At 36.3% G+C, this 19122-nt stretch overlaps 2 protein-coding genes across 9 annotated transcripts in view; one reads left to right on the top strand and one right to left on the bottom strand.

Annotated features, from left to right (window-relative positions):
- Positions 1-19122, top strand: part of LOC309863077 (uncharacterized protein) — a 185611-nt gene that overhangs the window by 138312 nt on the left and 28177 nt on the right. The window lies entirely within an intron of this gene.
- Positions 1-19122, bottom strand: part of INTU (inturned planar cell polarity protein) — an 84715-nt gene that overhangs the window by 10854 nt on the left and 54739 nt on the right. For 4 of the 8 annotated variants that reach the window (XM_082727568.1, XM_082727570.1, XM_082727571.1 and 1 more), the window contains exons 7-13: positions 17542-17619; positions 13797-13938; positions 12201-12254; positions 5863-5925; positions 4772-4993; positions 3650-4132; positions 1849-1946 (exon numbers count right to left, since the gene is read on the bottom strand). In XM_082727568.1, the coding sequence (XP_082583694.1) occupies positions 1849-1946; positions 3650-4132; positions 4772-4993; positions 5863-5925; positions 12201-12254; positions 13797-13938; positions 17542-17619 (1140 nt within the window). Of the gene's footprint in view, positions 1-1848; positions 1947-3649; positions 4133-4771; positions 4994-5862; positions 5926-12200; positions 12255-13796; positions 13987-17541; positions 17620-19122 lie in introns of all 8 variants that reach the window. The other 4 variants (XM_082727566.1, XM_082727569.1, XM_082727567.1 and 1 more) reach the window with 1 other exon arrangement.

A 19122-nucleotide genomic window follows, 5' to 3' on the forward strand; every position in this document is an offset into this window, starting at 1 on the left:
CAGAGAGCCCCATATGGGGCTCGATCCCAGGACCCTGGGATCATGACCTGAGCTGAAGGCAGAGATTTTAACCCACTGAGCCACCCAGGTGCCCCTACTACCCTCATTTTAACTATGAGGGAATCAATCTTCAGGGATCTCAGATTACCTGGCTTGCTTGAGGTCACAAAGCTAAGTGGCTGAGTTTAGTTAACTCTGAAGCTTCCTCCACTAAACCTTGCCTTTTTCCTCTTCATCCATAACTTTTTTTTTTTTAAAGATTTTATTTATTCATTAGAGAGAGAGAGAGAGAGAGAGATCACAAGTAAGCAGACAGGCAGGCAGAGAGAGAGGGGGAAGCAGGCTCCCTGCTCAGCAGAGAGCCCAGTGTGGGACTCATCGCAGGAACCTGAGATCATGACCTGAGTGGAAGGCAGAGGTTTAACCTGCTGAGCCACCCACCCAGAGGCCCCCTGATTAGCAATCTTTAAGCATATGGACTGCAATTCTGTATTTGCATCTCAAACACTCCAGCTGCCCCCATTCTAATTCTAATATCTATTTGAAAGAAATCCCTCCAGTTTTTATTTTCCTTTTCCCCCAGTCTCAAGCACAGGACAAAGAAAAGGCATATTTCAGCTCTTACCAGCCTAGAGCCTGCCCTGATCACCCATGTTAGTTCTACTTCTATTAAACTGTTAATTAGGCTGCATGATCAGAATAATTTCTCCTTCTTATTATTGACTTATGGCCTTGGTTCTCTTTTAAAACCAGGGACAGAGAGAGAAGGAGATCATCTATAAATTTTTCTCATCTATAAATCTGAACTTACTATAAGACATTTCAAAGATTAAGGTCATAGTGTTGAAATTTTTTGTATAATTTTTATTTGTACATGTTTGCTTGTCCAGATAAAAGTGTGCAGTTGAGTTTGTTACATACTAATTGATCCTGACAGATCTGCTTGTCATCACCTAATAGCTGCACAAGAAGTGAATATGTAACATTTCATATTTTAATAATTAGACAATTTAAATTGCTGAAAATGCTCCTCTTACTCAGTTCCTTTTTCTTCAGAATTCCCTACTTAATGTAAGTTTGAGGTTTCATCTCTTTTAGAAAGTGAGAGACTCTCAGAGATATGCAGCAAGCAAGTTTATTAGGGAGAACCTTGGGGAATACCACCTGTGGCACAAAGTGTGCAGGAAGCAGGATTGAGCCAAGGAGAAGCCGCAATCAAAACAAAGGTCTCCGCAGATACCTCTTGGAACTCTGAAGCTTGGATGGCCTTTTAGAGTTGTCTTGAATTTAGGCAAAGGGCCAAGTCTTTGTATTCACTTATCTATTAGCCACTGGATGTGGGCTATTTCCAGGGAGATACTATAATCTTGGATGAGTCAATAAACTTCCAAACACAGCAAAGCCAGGGAGGGAAAACTGTGTGTAGTTAACACTCATTACCCCCACCCCCGCCAACCACCAACACTGGGCAGGAGTACCCTGGGCTACGGAGTATCTGGGGAGCAGACCACAGAATCCACTAAGGTCTAAAAATGTAAATACAATAATTTAAAAATATACACACCCAAAAGGGAGGTTACCCATTGAAAGGAGATAAAAGGAGCTTTCACAGTTCGAAACATTACTCTGTTTTTTTAATCTTTTGTAATAGGAGTACATGTTTCCTATACGTGTAATGAAAAACATTAGTGAATTAGCATAGATACTACCTTTAATAATGTAAGATATATCATAATTACATTTTTGAATTAAATCTCTATATGGTATGGATTTGTACTTTCTTACTGTAAAACTTTCTTAAAGACACAATGTTTAAGTGAAAAAGAATATTATAAGGAAGTTTCTTACTTCATTGTGTTATATATTTCCAGATCTTTTTCTGAAAGGTTCTTTTTCAAGTTCCCCAAATGAAATGGATTTGGAAGACTAACCTTCTTTTTAGTGACCTGAAAAATACAGTTAAGTAGATCAGTTTGTATCTAAGAATGGAATCAAACAGCAGAAATAGTGTAAAAACTGATAATCCTTCTAAGAGAACTACTTACTATTTTGCAAAGTTTCCTTTAAATATTTTTGATGCTAACTTGTACCTCTTGCTTTGTACCTTATACATCCTTTGTACTTGTACCTCCTTTGCTAACAGTGACCTCGGGACCATGTCTTAGGACAAGATAGTTCTTCCTGAAAACTTACCAGAGCCATTATCAAGTTTTGTTATGTTTTATATGTATATGTACTTATCTCTTTCTCTAGACTTGTACTTCTCACAGGCATGGGCTGTGTCTTATCCATCTTTGTATCTCCTCTGTTTAGCATGGCCCTTGGCACATAGTAGGTGTTCAATCAAGTTTGTTGAATGGCTCAATCCTAGGGATTAATTCAATCTCTCTTAGGAACTATTCATGGTTCTTTAAATCTATTACCTCCTAAATTATGTTTCCTACCAATTTCACTGACCGGATAATGAATATAGTAAGAATTTATTTCCTAAATACATCTACCTAAGCTCCCAAGAGTTCTGCATTGTTTGGAACTAGAAGATGGAATCTATGGCTATTTATGCCATGACACTCAGAATTTCAGATCTTATTTGTGCCCCTTCTCAGATTCCTCCTTTTTTATGCTTTGTTTGGCATTGCCTCCAACAACCCAAATGAGAGTTTCAAAAATGTTCTGAAAGAGAAGCATCATTAGAATAAGCATAACATCCCCCAGTGTGGTTACTTTGATGATCATTTGGATATATTATGGTATTTTCGTGGAGAAAAAAATGGAAAAATGATCAAAATAAACAACCTGAAAACTGAACATTCTCTTTATTTTATAATCGCATTTTAAATTCTTGACTATGGAGACCAGACCTTCACAGAGGCAGGTCAAAACAAAACAAAATAAAACAAAAATCTCCTATAAAAATCTGTAGAATAACATATACACACAAATATTTACAAGTATACACTTACATGTATTTTTTACAATTATATACTTATATATAAGTTTCTGATTTTCTTTTTGTTTCTGAATATTTTATTGGTTATTTAGCCAGACCAGCCCTCTAAAATCCCCCACAACTAGGAAAAAGATAATGCAGTAGTTTTCCTATTAAAGTCAAATTTGCTTATAGTAAAATCTCCCACAACTAGGATGTTTTCACTTAACACTGTGAATACGGAAGGAAGATGAACAGGGAAAGCAGGATTAAGCAATTTTCCTACTTGTAAGTAGTGTCAAGCAGCTGTCCTGGATGCTACTATTTTATTACTTGATATTTTTTTCTCTTTTTGGTTCCAAATCACTGGTTTGCCAACAGTAACCCAAACAACCAGTATTTCAAATGAAGAATGATCCCAACATTAAATTAAAAATTTTCTTGCATTTTTAAAATAAGAACTGGAGGGTGCCTGGGTGGCTCAGTGGGTTAAGCCTCTGCCTTCGGATCGGGTCATGATCTCAGGGTCCTGGGATTGAGTCCCACATTGGGCTCTCTGCTCAGCAGGGAGCCTGCTTCCCCTTCTCTCTCTCTGCCTGCCTCCCTGCCTACTTGTGATTTCTCTCTCTCCATCAAATAAATAAATAACATCTTAAATAAAATAAAATAAGAACTGGCAAGACAGCTTAGCTCAATGTACACACTTGAATGAACACACACCTTAAGCAAGGCCCCACTTTCCTCCGAACCATCAGAGCCCCGAGATTCTCTTTGCTTCCATATGGCATCTGGTGTAGTATGGGGGCTCAGGCCAATGCCTTCTCCACCTTCACAGCCATTGTCAGATCCTCCACTGCTTCGAGAAGGGCTGGGCTTACGTGCTTTTAAGGAATAGTCACCAAAAAGAATTCTTCTGCATGTTGGAGAGGTTGCTACCTTGGAAGTACCTGGTAGCCTACTGAGGATAGGTGAGGTCGTCAAACTATCTAATTTTTCATGTGATCCAGTAAGGAACCAGTCAGCACAAGACAAACAGGGGCTGGGAGAAGCTGTTAGCTGTTCACTGATGCGACAATCTATTCCTCCCAGTTGGTGAAGGGTTGTTTTGACCTGATCCACATAAATACAGTCGGGTCCAGGATTCCCAATAGCTTTGGATGCACAGCCTCCAGATTCTAATAGCACACATAACATATAGTGCTTCTATAAGAAAAGAATATTAATAGAGCTTTAGCTACATGAAAATGTTTATATGTAGCATGCATGTATACATTTATGAATACTAACAACATATGGCATAATCATATGATTTTTAAAAACTCCTCCCTCCCTTTGTTAGTTATTTTCAGTGCTGCTTGACTGTCCTTGAAAACAAATCTTCAATCAGATTGCCTTCTCCTGGTATACCATCAACTACTACTTTTTGGCGCATGTCACAAGGTAGCTTTCAAAGAGCCACAATTATTGGAAGTCCTTTTATTTACAATCCCATGTTTATTCTCATTCTATATCCTTTTCATGTCTCTATTTCCCAAGACAAACAAGAGGATAAAACCACTATAGAAATATGAACAAAAGATCTTAAGGACCTGATAAAATCTTATTCTGGGTTTCATTAATTAATTTCTCCACAAGCATTAAAGGGATGCAAAAGAAAAGGAATAAGGGATAAATAACATTTTCTTGAATACTGGTATCTGAAATGCTCATAATTTTAAATTATTATGTTTGTTTGAGAATATATTTAGATAGTAAATGGCCAAAAAAACCCTCAAATGGCCAAAACACACACACACACACACACACACACACACACACACACAGAAACCAAGGTAAACTTACCAAGCCAACTATTAGCAAAAAATATCTCCCTTCAGGTTCCTGAAAGACTTCAGTGTTTGAGTCTGTAGAAGGTTGGAGGTGATGTCGAGGAAACACCTCTCTCCATATAACCAACTGACCAATTCTTTGTTTTGCTGCTAAAGGCAGTAGGCAGTAGTGGCGACAGTATACAGCAATATCAATAAGATCATCTTTAGGCAAATGACTGCATATCAAATAACCCTTGAATTTAACCACAAAGAACAAAAGTTAACTAGTGATATAAAGCAATAATGCCATATTTCTAAGGGTTTCATAGGTACTTCAGTTGGCTTAAAATATTCCAGTTTCAAATGGAATAGATACAGTAAAGATAAACTTTTTTTCCCTGAAGTCAATTAGAGATCCAGGATTTATGAAAAGTCAAGTCTACAACAGATAGATTTTAGAGCAAAACCAGATCACCTGAGTAACATAAGCCCAAGTGTTTGGCAACATTAGAAAAAAACTGAATTCTGAGGATGGAAAGTGGAGAAGAGAAGCAAAAGCAAGAGGTAAGGTGAGGAGAGACCTAGTTTTCACTGTGTACCATTCTGTTTTGTCAGATTCTTTTTTAGAAAGGTTTTAAATTGTGTTTAAAAATCTTGAAATATGAAAATACTTAAATTCATTTGATGCTTAATTTGCTGTATATGGAAGTCAACTAATTGTTAGATTTACTAAAAAGATACAGGGTTATGTTGAAGATAAGAAAAAAGTACACTCACTGCTGCAAAAAGAAATCATTAAAATATTGCTTTTCTCTTACACATTTGGTTCCTTGAGTATTGTTTCTCCTTTACACATCCACAAATGCTTTAGATCAGGTTAGATCAGTTTGCTTTAGATCATTTACATCAGAAATATTTATTGTATTTGTAAATATGTAGGTACCAGTGTCTTGGTTTTTATTGTTGTTGTTGGGTTTTTTTTAAGACCTTAATCTAATAGTAACAAGTTTCAAAGGAAAAGTAAGAAATGTATTTTCATGTTTGTAAAAGTTTGAGAAAATTTGTTTTAGGTCTGTTCATATAGCAGTTGGACATTTATAAAGATTTCAAGTTTCAACCTACCTTGTAAAATAGAGAAGACCCTAAAATTGTATACAGCCGCCTCATGTCATAGTAATCCTCAGACTGGGGAAGAAAAACCACAGTGGATTTATATTCTGTTTTTTCATGATAAAAAACATCTTAGTTAAGCTACAATGGTTAAAATGGCAATTACAGTGTTTAGTAACTGAACTTTTCATACTGCCTTTTTTAGAAATGAATATACAAGGGTATTAGAAAGAAAGATAATGTGCATGAATTTGTGATGGAAAACAATTTTATTTTTTAATCTTTTACGATACTGTTGATTAGAGATATCTAAGAATAGAACATATGGTTAGTTACTACAGGAGGGATTGAAACAAGTCTATCAAGGCAAAAAGCTTCTACTATATATCATCTAAAATATTCCATATTACCAAATAATTTTTTTTAAGATTATTTATTTATTTATTTATTTGGCAGACAGAGATCACAGGTAGGCAGAGAGGCAGGCAGAGAGAGAGAGGAAGGGAAGCAGGGGCCCTGCTGAGCAGAGAGCCCAACGCGGGGCTCGATCCCAGGACCCTGAGATCACCACCTGAGCAGAAGGCAGAGGCTTTAACCCACTGAGCCACTCAGGTGCCCCCAAATAATATTTTTAAAGGTATAATTTGATAAAACCTATTTGGGAACAACTGATATATATATACATATATATATATATATATAAAATATATAAAATACACAAAGCCTTTGAGTAGTTTCAGTTCCAAAAATCTACAGAAATGCTCAAACAGGATAATCAAGACTTTTGTATAAAAAGTTAGTAGCAGAACCATTTGTAAAAGGCAAAAACTGGAGAGTGCCACAATGGAGAATGGTTAACAAAATTAGGTACATTCACACTATAGACTATCATAGGTCTGTTAAATAAATAAGGTTGATCTATATGAGCAGGCACTAAAGGTTTTAGGGTCTACTGTTGAGCAAAGACTGCAAGCTACAGAACAAAATATTCATTATGATCTAATTTTTTTTTTAAAGATTTTACTTATTTACTTGACAGAGAGAGATCCCAAGTAGGCAGAGAGGCAGGCAGAGATAGAGAGAGAGAGGGAAGCAGGCTGCCCGCTGAGCAGAGAGCCCGATGTGGGGCTCGATCCCAGGACCCTGAGATCATGACCTGAGCCAAAGGAAGTGGCTTAACCCACTGAGCCACCCAGGTGCCCCTATGATCTAATTTTTTAAAAAGAACAGCATTCTCAATGATATACATGTACGTGTATACACATGTGCTGGTTTGTGTGTACCTATGAGTATAGAAAAAAGAATATGTTTCTTATGGAAGAATATGTTTCAAACTGTAAGAAAAGTTAAATTAGAGATAGATCGGGGGGGGGATGAAGAGGGAGGACATTTGTTTTTAATAACCATGCTTACATTTTACCCAATTATGCATGTATTACTTTAATAATCTAAAAAAAACCCCAAAACAACGAAACCTAAAAAAAACTAAAAAACGAGGGGCACCTGGGTGGCTCAGTGGGTTAAAGCCTCTGCTTTTGGCTTGGGTCATGATCCCAGAGTCCTGGGATTGAGCCCCACATCGGGCTCTCTACTCAGCGGGGAGCCTGCTTCCTCTTCTCTCTCTGCCTGCCTCTTTGCCTACTTGGGATCTCTGTCAAATAAATAAATAAAATATTAAAAAAAAAAAACAAAAAAACTAAAAAACGAGAAAAAACCTAAATCTTTCTCAGTTGGAAAATGGATAAACAATGTGAAACATTCATACAATGGAATACTACTGAGGAGTAAAAGGGACTAAACTATAGATGCATACAGAGGTGTGAATGAATCTCAAATGAACTATGCTAATTGAACTAAGTCAGGCCCCTCAAAATTATCTATTATCTAATTCAGTTTATAGGGCATTCCAGAAGAGGTAAAACCCATGGGGACAAAAACAAATCATTAGTTGCCAAGGGCTGGAGGTAGGTAGGGAGAGGGACTGACTATAAAGGGGCACAGAATTATTTGCCAAATATAAATTATATCCTAATAATAATTTTAAAAACTAAAGAAAACAAAATTAGGATGTAAGATTAAATCTTAAATCTAATTTCACAAAAACTTTAGAATAAATCCTTATTTTTATTTTTTAAGGTAAAATTCATTGTGAATTGTTCTGCAAGCTTTAAAAAAAGATATTTTTATTTAATTGATAGTTGGGCTTGGGGGAAGGGTAGAGAGAGAGGAGAGAATCCTCAGGCTGACTCCACCATGAGCAAGGAGCCCAATGCGGGGCTTGATCTCAGGGCCTTGGGATCATGACCTGAGCCAAAACCCAGAGCTGGCCACTTAACCAACTGAGCCACCCAGGTGCCCCTGTTCTGCCAATTTTGACAAATGTGCATAGTTATGTTACGTGTCATCAACATCAAGATATATAACAATTCCATCAACACTCTTGCCAAATTTTTCACTGGGTAGTATTTCCTTGCATGAACATAGCACAATTTGCCTATCAAGACACTGAGGGACACTTGAGTTACTTGAATTTTTTCCAGTTTTTGGCTATCACAAATGAAGCTGTTATGAATGTTTGTGTAGAGGTCTTGTATTGACATAGGCTTTCATTACTCTGGGGTAATTAGAAGAACAGAATGGCTGAATCATATGGTCGTTGTATATTTAAGTTATTAAGAAACTGCAAACTGTTTTCCAAAGTAGTTGTACCATCTGACATTCTCAATTTATCAGTTTTCTTCTTTCTTTATATATGTTGTGTCTTGATGTTGTATCCAAGGAATCCCAATAGAACTTTTTCTAACCACAGAAAATACTGTTAGTTCCAATGTTCATTATGATGTTACATAAACCAGGAATTAGACTTTTAATGAAACCTATTAGATTTAAGTTCCTAAAACCTGGAATTTTTAATACTTTAAGCTGTTCCTAATGCTTCGTGTCTATCTAAACATTCTCCATCAGTGAAAAGATTTATGACCTATGAAGATATGAAGAGTTCACCATGTTTAAGTTTCCATTATTTTTACAAACAAAATATGCTTCCATTTGCTCAGGATCTTAGTTAAGACTAAACTATTCTTGGGGCACCTGGGTGGCTTAGTGGGTTAAGGGTCTGCCTTCGGCTCAGATTGTGATACTGGCATCCTAGGATGGAGTCCTGGGGAGCTTGCTTCTCCTTCTCCCTCTGCTGCTCCCCCTGTTTGTGTTCTCTCACTCTCTCTTCCTGTCAAATAAAAAACTACTGATTGACACAAACAAACAAACAAACAAACAAACAGAAAAAACTAAGCTACTCTTTGAAGCAATCAAGATTTCACCAGCAAGCTTATGATCCAGCCCTCACTGCTTCTACATCTAATTTCCCATTTACTTTTTTTTTTTTTTAAAGGATTTATTTATTTATTTGAGAGAGAGGAGCAAGTAAGCATACAAACAGAGGTCAGGGGCACAGGGAAAGAGAATCCTCAAGCAGACTCCCTGCTGAGTGGAGTCCAAAGTAGGGCTCCATCCCAGCACCCTAAGATCACGACCTGAGCTGAAATCAGGTCACTTAACCAACTTAGCCACCCACTGCCCCCACCATTTACTTTTAAAAGTAAATGGGGCGCCTGGGTGGCTCAGTGGCTCAGTGGGTTAGAGCTTCTGCCTTCAGCTCAGGTCATGGTCTCGGGGTCCTGGGATCGAGCCCCACATTGGGCTCTCTGCTCAGCAGGGAGACTGCTTCCTCCTCTCTCTCTCTTCCTGCCTTTCTGCTACTTGTAATCTCTGTCAAATAAATAAATACAATCTTAAAAAAAAACAAAAACAAAAAGAACTTTTCTTCTTTCTTTAAAGTAGACTCCACGCCCCACATGGAGCCCAATGTGGGGCTTGAACTCAAGACCCTGAGATAACACCTGAGCTGAGATCAAGAGTTGGACGCTAACTGACTGAGCCACCCAGGTCCCTGGTAAAAGAACTTTCTTTACTGAAAATTTCAGCACATACAAAAACAGAATTGTATAATTAGGCCTTATGTGCCTACCATCACCCAGCTTCAAGACCAACACATGGCTAATCCTGTCTCATCAATATCCCTCTCTTTCTTCCCTTTCCCTGATGAATTATTTCAAAACCAGTAATAGATGTTATATGATTTCACCTACAAACTTCAGAGTATATATCTCTAAAACAGAAGGGTTTAGGAAAAAAAAAAAAAAAATATATATATATATATATATATATATATATATATATATATAATACCATTACCACATCAAAAGAATTATTCTCACCTAATATCCAGTTATCAATGTTATATTTCCTTGATTGTTTCAAAGAAGTTTTGAAAAAATTTATCTGTTTGAATCAGGACCCAAGTAAGGACCCATATATTAAAATTGGTTGATATGTTTCTTAAGTCTCTTGTAACTGATAGGCTCTCTCCTTTTCTCCCTGTTCCCTTTTATTTGTTGAAGAAATTGTCTTATTGTGTTTTATAGTCTGGATTTTGATGATTATAATCTCCCTCCCCCAAATGGGGTCATTTAACAAGTCCCTTTGTCCCAGTATTTCCTATATAGTGGTAGTTAGATCTCGAGACCTCATCAAGTATATTTGATAGAAAATTTGTGCTTCCACCATGAGCCACATACTACCTGGCTGTCTTTCTTTTCATGATGTTAAAAACTACTTATGAGCGGCGCCTGGGTGGCTCAGTGAATTAAAGCCTCTGCCTTTGGCTCAGGTCATGATATTAGGGTCCTGGGATCGAGCCCCACGTCAGGCTTTCTGCTCAGCAGGGAGCCTGCTTCCCTCTCTCTCTCTCTGCCTGCGTCTCTGCCTACCTGTGATCTCTGTCTGTCAGATAAATAAACAAAATCTTTAGAAAACAGATGATCTGGGACGCCTGGGTGGCTCAGTTGGTTAAGCAGCTGCCTTTGGCTCAGGTCATGATCCCAGGATCCTGGGATCGAGTCCCACATCGGTTTCCTTGCTGGACAGGGAGCCTGCTTCTCCCTCTGCCTCTGCCTGCCTCTCTGTCTGCCTGTGCTCGCTTGCTTGCTCTCTCTCCCTCTGTCTCTGACAAATAAATAAATAAATAAAATCTTAAAAAAAAAAAAAAGAAAAGAAAACTGATGATCTTTGCTTAGACCTATTAATTCATTGGGAAGATTGCAATATGGTAATATTCCAGTTCTGTCATCCTTTCTTGGTATGTTAAATAGAATACATCTGTAAAGAGAACTCCCCCTCATCTCTTTTTGGTAACCTTGAGGTATGGTTCAGATAGGAAGGGCAGATAAATGTTTCTTTCTCTTTGTTAACAGTTTTCACAGTAATGAATTGGTTCCCTTGCATCTTCCAAAGTTGACCAAGAAGTTTCTTTTTTTCTTGAGTACAATTATGAATTCATGGACTTCAACATATCTGATGGGTTTCAATCTACTGCAGTTAGTACATTTACAAATGCTCAAGTGGGAGCCTCTTCAAGTTGTCTCTTAATTACTTGAACCCTATTATTAACTCCAGCATATTTTTAAAAAATATTTTATTTATTTATTTATTTGACAGAGAGAGAGAGAGACAGAGAGACAGGGAACACTAGCAGGGGGAGTGGGAGAGGGAGAAGCAGGCTTCTCGCCCAGCAGGGAGCCTGATGCGGGGCTAGGACCCTGGGATCATGAATTGAGCCAAAGGCAGGCGCTTAAAGACCAAGCCACCCAGGGACCCCATAGCAGCATTTTTTAAAGCTTTCTGGATTTCTGAAATAATAAGATGCTGCCAGGTTTATCTAGTATATTTTTAGCCCCAAATCCGCAATCAGCCATTTCTCTTAGGAGTCTTGGTTTCTTTTGGTAAGAAGTATTATTTATGTACCATAGCCTGGGTGCTAATGGCATTCATCACCACTGGGATGATCACTATTTCTAGGCCTTTTTACTGGACAGAGCTAGGAGATCGATCTATCTACCTATCTATCTATATTAAATATATATATAAAAGATTAAAAAACATACTGGTACTCCCAACTGAAAATTATATCAATAGGGTTTTTACTTACTTTAGTATTACAATTCAGTTATATACTTTACTTTAACATTAATGTGTGTCCTTTCTCTCAAAGCCCAGTTCTTAAAGATTCTAAGTGCAATTAATCATCATGTATACCTTATGAACAAATACTTTCAACTGAGTGAAAAATTTTAAGGCAAGCAAAATAGATTCTGTTCATGTCAAAATAGAGACCCAATGCTACGTATTTCAAGATTATTACATGCTCATTTGAAAAATATTTAGAATAATGGCTGATTTATAAAATATCAAATCAACATTGAGCCTTTCCTAAAATCCATCAGTTCTCTCACCAGTTCTGCAAAATCTGCAGCCTCCAAGTCATTCAATGCTGTGTCTAGTTCCATCTATGTGAAAAGAAAAAAAAAGTAACACAAACCATTTAACTCGTATCAGTTATTATTTAGTAATGGCCTCATAAAAGTGCTTAATAATTAGTTGAAGAATTGAGTAAGTATATTTCTCTTTTGTGATATTTAAGAAATGTCCCCCAATAGAACATGTTACTATTAAGCTTTGGAATTACAGAAAAATATTTATTTAACATACATTTTTCAGTTAAATCTCGATTATTATGAGATTTATTTATTTATTTATTTGTTTGTTTATTATGGGCTTTAAGATGAGCTTTATTCTGTATTCAATGCAAAATAATTTCTGGGGTTAAAAAACTGCTTTCCAGTTTTGAGTTGGAAAATTCTTGAAACTATTAAAATTCTTAAGAGGAAAATAATCAATCTTAATGTGCTCAAACTATTTTGAGGGTTTTTTTCTCCCCTCTATTTCCTATATATTTCTCAGCAGTTAGATTCTTTGAAAATATCAACATTCTTCCCTGTGTCTTTCCTATGTCCTATATAAAAGGACCCTTAATCTTTATTTATGGATTAAAACATGAAGGCAAGCATTCCCCTGGAATCTGGCACAGTTTAGCTTCCCTACAGAGTTATTAGGAAAATCTTACTTAGGATTTAGCTTTTGTTTCTATGGAAATTGCCTGAACTCTTTCATGTATTTGTTCCTCCATGAAACATTCCAAATTTGAAAACAGAATAAATTTAATCTGTAGCTTAATTTGTAATGTGTATATATAAATTGAAAACTATTGGTAATTAAAGCTTGCATCATATACGTGATTTGTGGGGGAAAAAAAGATATCCTTTTTTTTTTCTTTTCCTTTTTCTTTAAAGGCCAGGGTACTCTCTGCAGGACTATTTCAAACTGTGTCTTATCGAGATAACTAAAGCTTTGGAAACATTAGTCATGCCTTTCAATACTTTTCACACACTGTGACTTATTACTCATTTGTGACTTACATTTTTCTGCATCTAGCAAATATTTCATGTACTCTTTTTTTGGGCTATGGTTTCTCTTGTGAAAAACTAAAGGACAAAAAGAAAAGTATCCACTTGTGAATTTTGATCTCACAAATGTTAATGTTTACAGGTTGCTATTTCCACTACTGAATTCTATAGGCTAATGCACAAAGTTACTAAAATTGTTCCTTCACATTCCTTAAGACAATAAGCAAAGTATCTTTTCTCTTAAATTAGTCCAGTGTACTGTAGGAAAAATGACATTAAAAAAAAAAAAAGAGAGAGCATCTGAACAAACAAAAGCAAAACACACCACATAACAATGATTTCTGAAAAGTATTTTAAGTTTGGAAAATGCTTAAATGTTAAAGTAAGATAAGAGAACTAATTTCTATCTAGAAAGAAGTATTTCTCTTTCTAAGTTCACTGTACTAGATCTCCTATTTAATTAACCAATGGCTTCTTTTAACTCTTACCCACAATCCTGAAAATAAGAAAAAGTCTAAAAAGGAGAGAAGATAAAAAATTACAAGGCAACTGGTTCTGATTTTTATTTATGACTCCTGAGATTACCTTGATTTCCCGTGGAAGTGTGAGCCATCGAACTCCAGGGAGGCCGTCTAAAAGCACTGCGCTGGAAGCATCATATTGTTGTGCACTCAGACTGGTACCAGGATGTAGTTTAGCAGGGTGAAGTGCTCTTTGAAAGAACAAGCTGAAAAAATGATCCAAACGAGGAACATTCTCAACCTGGCAAAAGGCACTGAAGAAATAAGAGCTGTAAGTCAGAACAACATATGAAATGGTGGTTATCTACATGCTCCTAAGAAGACTAGATCTTTCCCAACTTACATAGGCTCTCTTCCTCACTCCTCTCCGTTATGAAGAATTACTACTATAATGTTACCGATGGAATGTAAGAAGTTCATCCTGTCAGGGACGCCTGGGTGGCTCAATTGGTTGGAGGACTGCCTTCGGCTCAGGTCATGATCCCGGAGTGCCGGGATCGAGTCCCGCATCAGGCTCCCAGCTGCATGGGGAGTCTGCTTCGCTCTCTGACCTTCTCCTTGCTCATGCTCCTCTCTCACTGTCTCTCTCTCAAATAAATAAATAAAATCTTAAAAAAAAAAAAAAGAAGTTCATCCTGTCAATATTTTTTACCCAAAAACCTACTTTCAAATGTACAGAGTAGATGATATTATGGGAGAACCACAGGGCTAACACAAATGGTCTATCTACGACAGAATGAGCTGAAGTACACTTTGTGGGGGAAAAAAAAAAGTAAGTTGCTTTTACCTTATCTCTTAGCCATTTAAACTCCCAATACCTTTCAGGCAAGATGGAATAATAAAGAGAGTTAGAGTTTTGTAATAGAACATATCTGACTTTGACTCTTATCATTCATTGCTTTTAGTAGGTAGGTATCTCAGGAAAATCATCTAACCTTTCTCTGAACTTTTGTTCTCATCTCTAAAAATGGGGATAATACAACCTGATTCACATGTGAAGTACCTAGTAAATAAGTACTTATTATACTTATTACTTATTGAATACAGAAAGCACATAATTAGCCTAAGTAATTTTCCCCTCTTCACTAATGAAGGCAACACTATTGAAGAACTCAAAGAGAGGGAGGAATGGGAGACAGACTAAACATTTGTTTTTAGCCATGCAAAAATAATAGAGCATTGCCTGCATCCTTTCATTGGAATAGCCCGCTGGATAATACGATAACTATTATATGTGCCGTTAATACATCAGAATAATATTCATGGATTCATTCAACAAACAGCTTAAATGCCAACTGTGTTCTAGGCACTGTTCTCACTGCTGGAGGTACAGTAGTAAAAATATCAAGACAAAAGACACGGTCTCTGTTTCTGTGGAGCTCACATTTTAATGGAAAAAGACAACAAATGAACAAACAGTAAAAACATGAACTCGTACAAAGGGCCATACAGAGAATAGGATCATGTGAATGGGTGATGTGACAGATCAAAAGCTGGGGAAGAGTCTTTGAGAATGGGCATTTAAGCTGAGATCCCAATGTCAAGAAGATCCAGTGAGAGGAAAAAGCACAAATGCTGACAAACTTGGGCAGGGTACCCACAGAAGAGCACAGAGGGGTGGGTGCGGTTTGAGATCTGAATCAGAAAGGTATGTAGGAGCCAGATTATAATGTAAAAAGATCATTTTAACTGCAGTTGGAAATTTATTAAAGTGGCAAGGAAACCATTTAGATTACTGTAGTAGTGAGAGATGCTGGTGGCTGGACAGGGTTAACAGTGAAGATGTAAAGAAATGAATGGATTTGAGATATGTTTTAAAGACAGACTGTTTACAATTTGCTGATAGTTTGGCTAGGAATAGTGAAGGAAACATATCTTTGATCAAAACACTAAATTCTGCGAATATATAATCAATCTTCCGTGCCTTATAGGGAACTAACTAGCTTACAACTTAAAAAAAATTAAGTCTTTGGACTTTTTAGTCTTATAATTTTTCATAATATGCTTTTAATATCTTTCATAATTAGAGAAAAACTTATTAAAAATTGCTACAAAATGACTACTAACAGCATCTTGGATCCATACTGCTTCTTGGTCTTAAGAACTAATGGATCTTCACATTTATATTCTTAGTTTGCCTTTCAAATTCTCAACAGAACAAGGAAAAACTAAAATTTACTGCCAATTTGGTGATACTTCCAAGTAAATGGAAGCTAAATTTCAAAGTGAAATTCACAGAAATTAAGTGTCCCCTGCCCCTAACCTAGTCCACTGCAACTTGCAGAACAATCCTGACTAATTGTCTTAAAGTATGGAATTCATTGCAGAAATTTAATTTTTAATTATCTCTGGTTTTATAAAAATATAAAGCTTTAATTAAGGCAAAACAAAGCAAGGTTTGCTCACCCAGTGTGAATTTAAGGAGGTGGTTTACAACCATATCTTTATTCTTTATTGATTAAAAATTTCCTTATTTAACTGAAGGTAAAAGCACTGTTTGTGGTTGCCTTGCCTTTCATAGTTCACATGTTTGGGAAATGCTAATTAGTAATTGGGTTTGAGAGGATTTGTCTCTTCAGAGGCTCTTGGAGGAGAACTCTACAAACTAGAAAATACTGATGCCACAGCCACAGAAAATCCTTTCAAGGCTGCTTTGAGAACAGTGACAACAAAGATCCACAATAGAAAGAACAGAGAGCTGACACCACTATGCTTTGGGAAAACATATAAACTGTTTCTGGATTTTTATATTGATATTTTCTTAAGGCTTTGAAAGCAAAGGTATCATTTTAGCCTTCTGAAGTACTGGGACTTAGAAAAATCCAACCAACAGAAAAAATCGTATTTTTTATCCATAATTTTATGGGTTCAAATGTCGAAGTTACCTCAAATTGCCTCCTTCAGATCAAGAAAGATGTATCATATTTTACTGCATGGTTAAAAAAGCAAGAAGCAGGAAAATATGCATAATATGAGCCCACATATATTAAAAAAAAAGAGTATGTAGACTGTATTCATATTGTATAGGAAATGTATGAAAGAATACACATGAAACTAGCCAATACCTTTTTTACCGTGTCATTTATTTATGAGTGCATGTTTTTTACTAAACATTTTTTAAGAAGTATCAAATTTTAGGATAGTAAATTTGACAATGCTCTTATAAAACCAGAGAAAAACACAACTTATTTAAAACCTTCTTACTCTTTTCTGTATCTGTTTTGAAATGCTCTTACATTTGCTACTATAGAAATATATCAAATCAGAATATAATTGTGGTTTTATCACTATTTCACATTATTTTACTGAACTAACATAAGACCAAAAAAGAAAAAGCAATGGATCAAGTGAAAAACTGCCTAGAACTATAAAATAAAGCCACTAATTAAAGAAGGAAAAAATCAGAGGAATAAGAAAAAAAACAAATAACTAACTTGCCAATCAAGGAAAAGTATTAAGTGCAAAAGAGATTTAGAATTATATACTTAAAACTTGAGATTCATGTTTCATAAGCATTGATATCTTCATTTTTTTAATATTTTCTTATTAACTTTTAATTCCAGTATAGTTAGCATACAGTGTTATGTTAGTTTCAGGTGTACAACACAGTGATTCAACAATTCCATATATCACCCAGTGCTTATCGTGTCAAGTACACTCTTTGATCCCCATCACTCATTTCCCCTATCCCCTCACCTACCACCCCTCTGGTAACCATCAATTTATTCTCTGTGACTAAAAGTTTTTTTTTTTTTTTTTTTTTTAACAAATAAACAAAAACTTGAGATTCAATTCACAGAAGTACTTACCTATCTAAAGAACCATACATAAATTTTAAGGTTTGGACAACATCTTCTATCATATTCCTCAGCTGAGGAAGAGGAACTCTAAAAAAAAGCAAAAATGCATTTATAACATAACCAAATAATACATATTTAAGAGAAGCAGAACATCTTTACATTTTACATGAAAAGAATGTGAGAAGTCTGTGGGTTAAATGCTAGTATAGCTGGTTGTTCATTAAAGACTCCACTGTCTAGATTTGAAATTTGAGCATGGGTCTAGTAGGCATTTTGATATCACCACCTACAGAAAAAGTATTTAAGCCTTTTTAGGGTTTAGTTTCCTAGTATATGTCACAGAACCATTATCACTCACGTTAAATGTTTTGAAGCATACAGGAAACACAGGAGACAAATGAAAATGAAAATGAAAACACAAGGTCTAAATCTTGGGGATGCAGCAAAAGCTGTTCAAAGAGGGAAGATTTATAGAAATACAGGCCTACCTCAATAAATTTTGAAAAGTATCAAATAAACAACCAAACCTTACCCCAAAGGAGCTAGAAGAAGAACAAAGCCCAAAGGCAATAGAAGGAAAAAAAAAATAATAAAGATGAGAACAGAAAGAATAAAATTAAAAAAAATTTTTAGCCACGCATTCATGATAGATCATATCTCTTTCGACTGAAATTAGGCACCTTTAAAACACAAATGTTGTGCTATTTTTCATTGCAGCCTCCTTTGGAGTTCCTGTTTGTGGTATAAAAACATGTCCACAATTCAGCACTCTTCCCCTCAAGAGGTAGAACTTAATTTCCCTCCCCCTGAGTGTGGGCTGGACTTATTTAACTCACTTCTAACAAATAGTAAATGGGGGGAAATGACTGCATCATTTCTAAGACTAAGTCAACTTCCCCATTTTCTCTATTTTGAAGAAACCCATCTCTCTATCACTTGCTTTGGGGGAAGTCAGCTGATGTGCTATGAGAACTTCACTCAAGCAGCTCTAGGGAGAGATCCTTGTGGCAAGGAATTAAGGCCTCCTGACAATGGCCAGGTGTGTAAGTCATGTTGGAAGCAGATGCTCTAGCTCTAGTTCAGCCTTCAGATAACTGTATCCTTGACCAATATTTTGACTGAAACATTAAGGCAGATCCTGAGCCAGAATCACCCAGTTAAGTTGCTCATGAATTCCTGATTCACAAGAACACCTATGAGATAATAATGTCTACTGTTTTAAGTCCCCAAGTTTTTAATAATTTGTTATCCAAGAATAGATAACGAATGCACTGCTATATAATGAAAAAAATCTGGTTAACAAAATTACCAATAATAGAGAATAGACATATTCATGTTCAGATTGGCTGTATAATGCATTTTTTAAAAAAGATCTTATTTATTTATTTGACAGAAAGAGAGAGACAGTGAGAAAGGGAACACAAGCAGGGGGAGTAGCAGAGGGAGAAGCAGGCTCTCCACTGAGCAGAGAGCCCAATGCGAAGCTCGATCCCAGGACCCTGGGATCATGACCTGAGCTGAAGGCAGACACTTAATGACTGAGCCACCCAGGTGCCTCTGGATAATGCATTTTTATAATACTTTTTTCTT

Source organism: Mustela nivalis (assembly GCF_964662115.1).
Source record: "Mustela nivalis genome assembly, chromosome: 4".
Classification (NCBI taxonomy): domain Eukaryota; kingdom Metazoa; phylum Chordata; class Mammalia; order Carnivora; family Mustelidae; genus Mustela; species Mustela nivalis.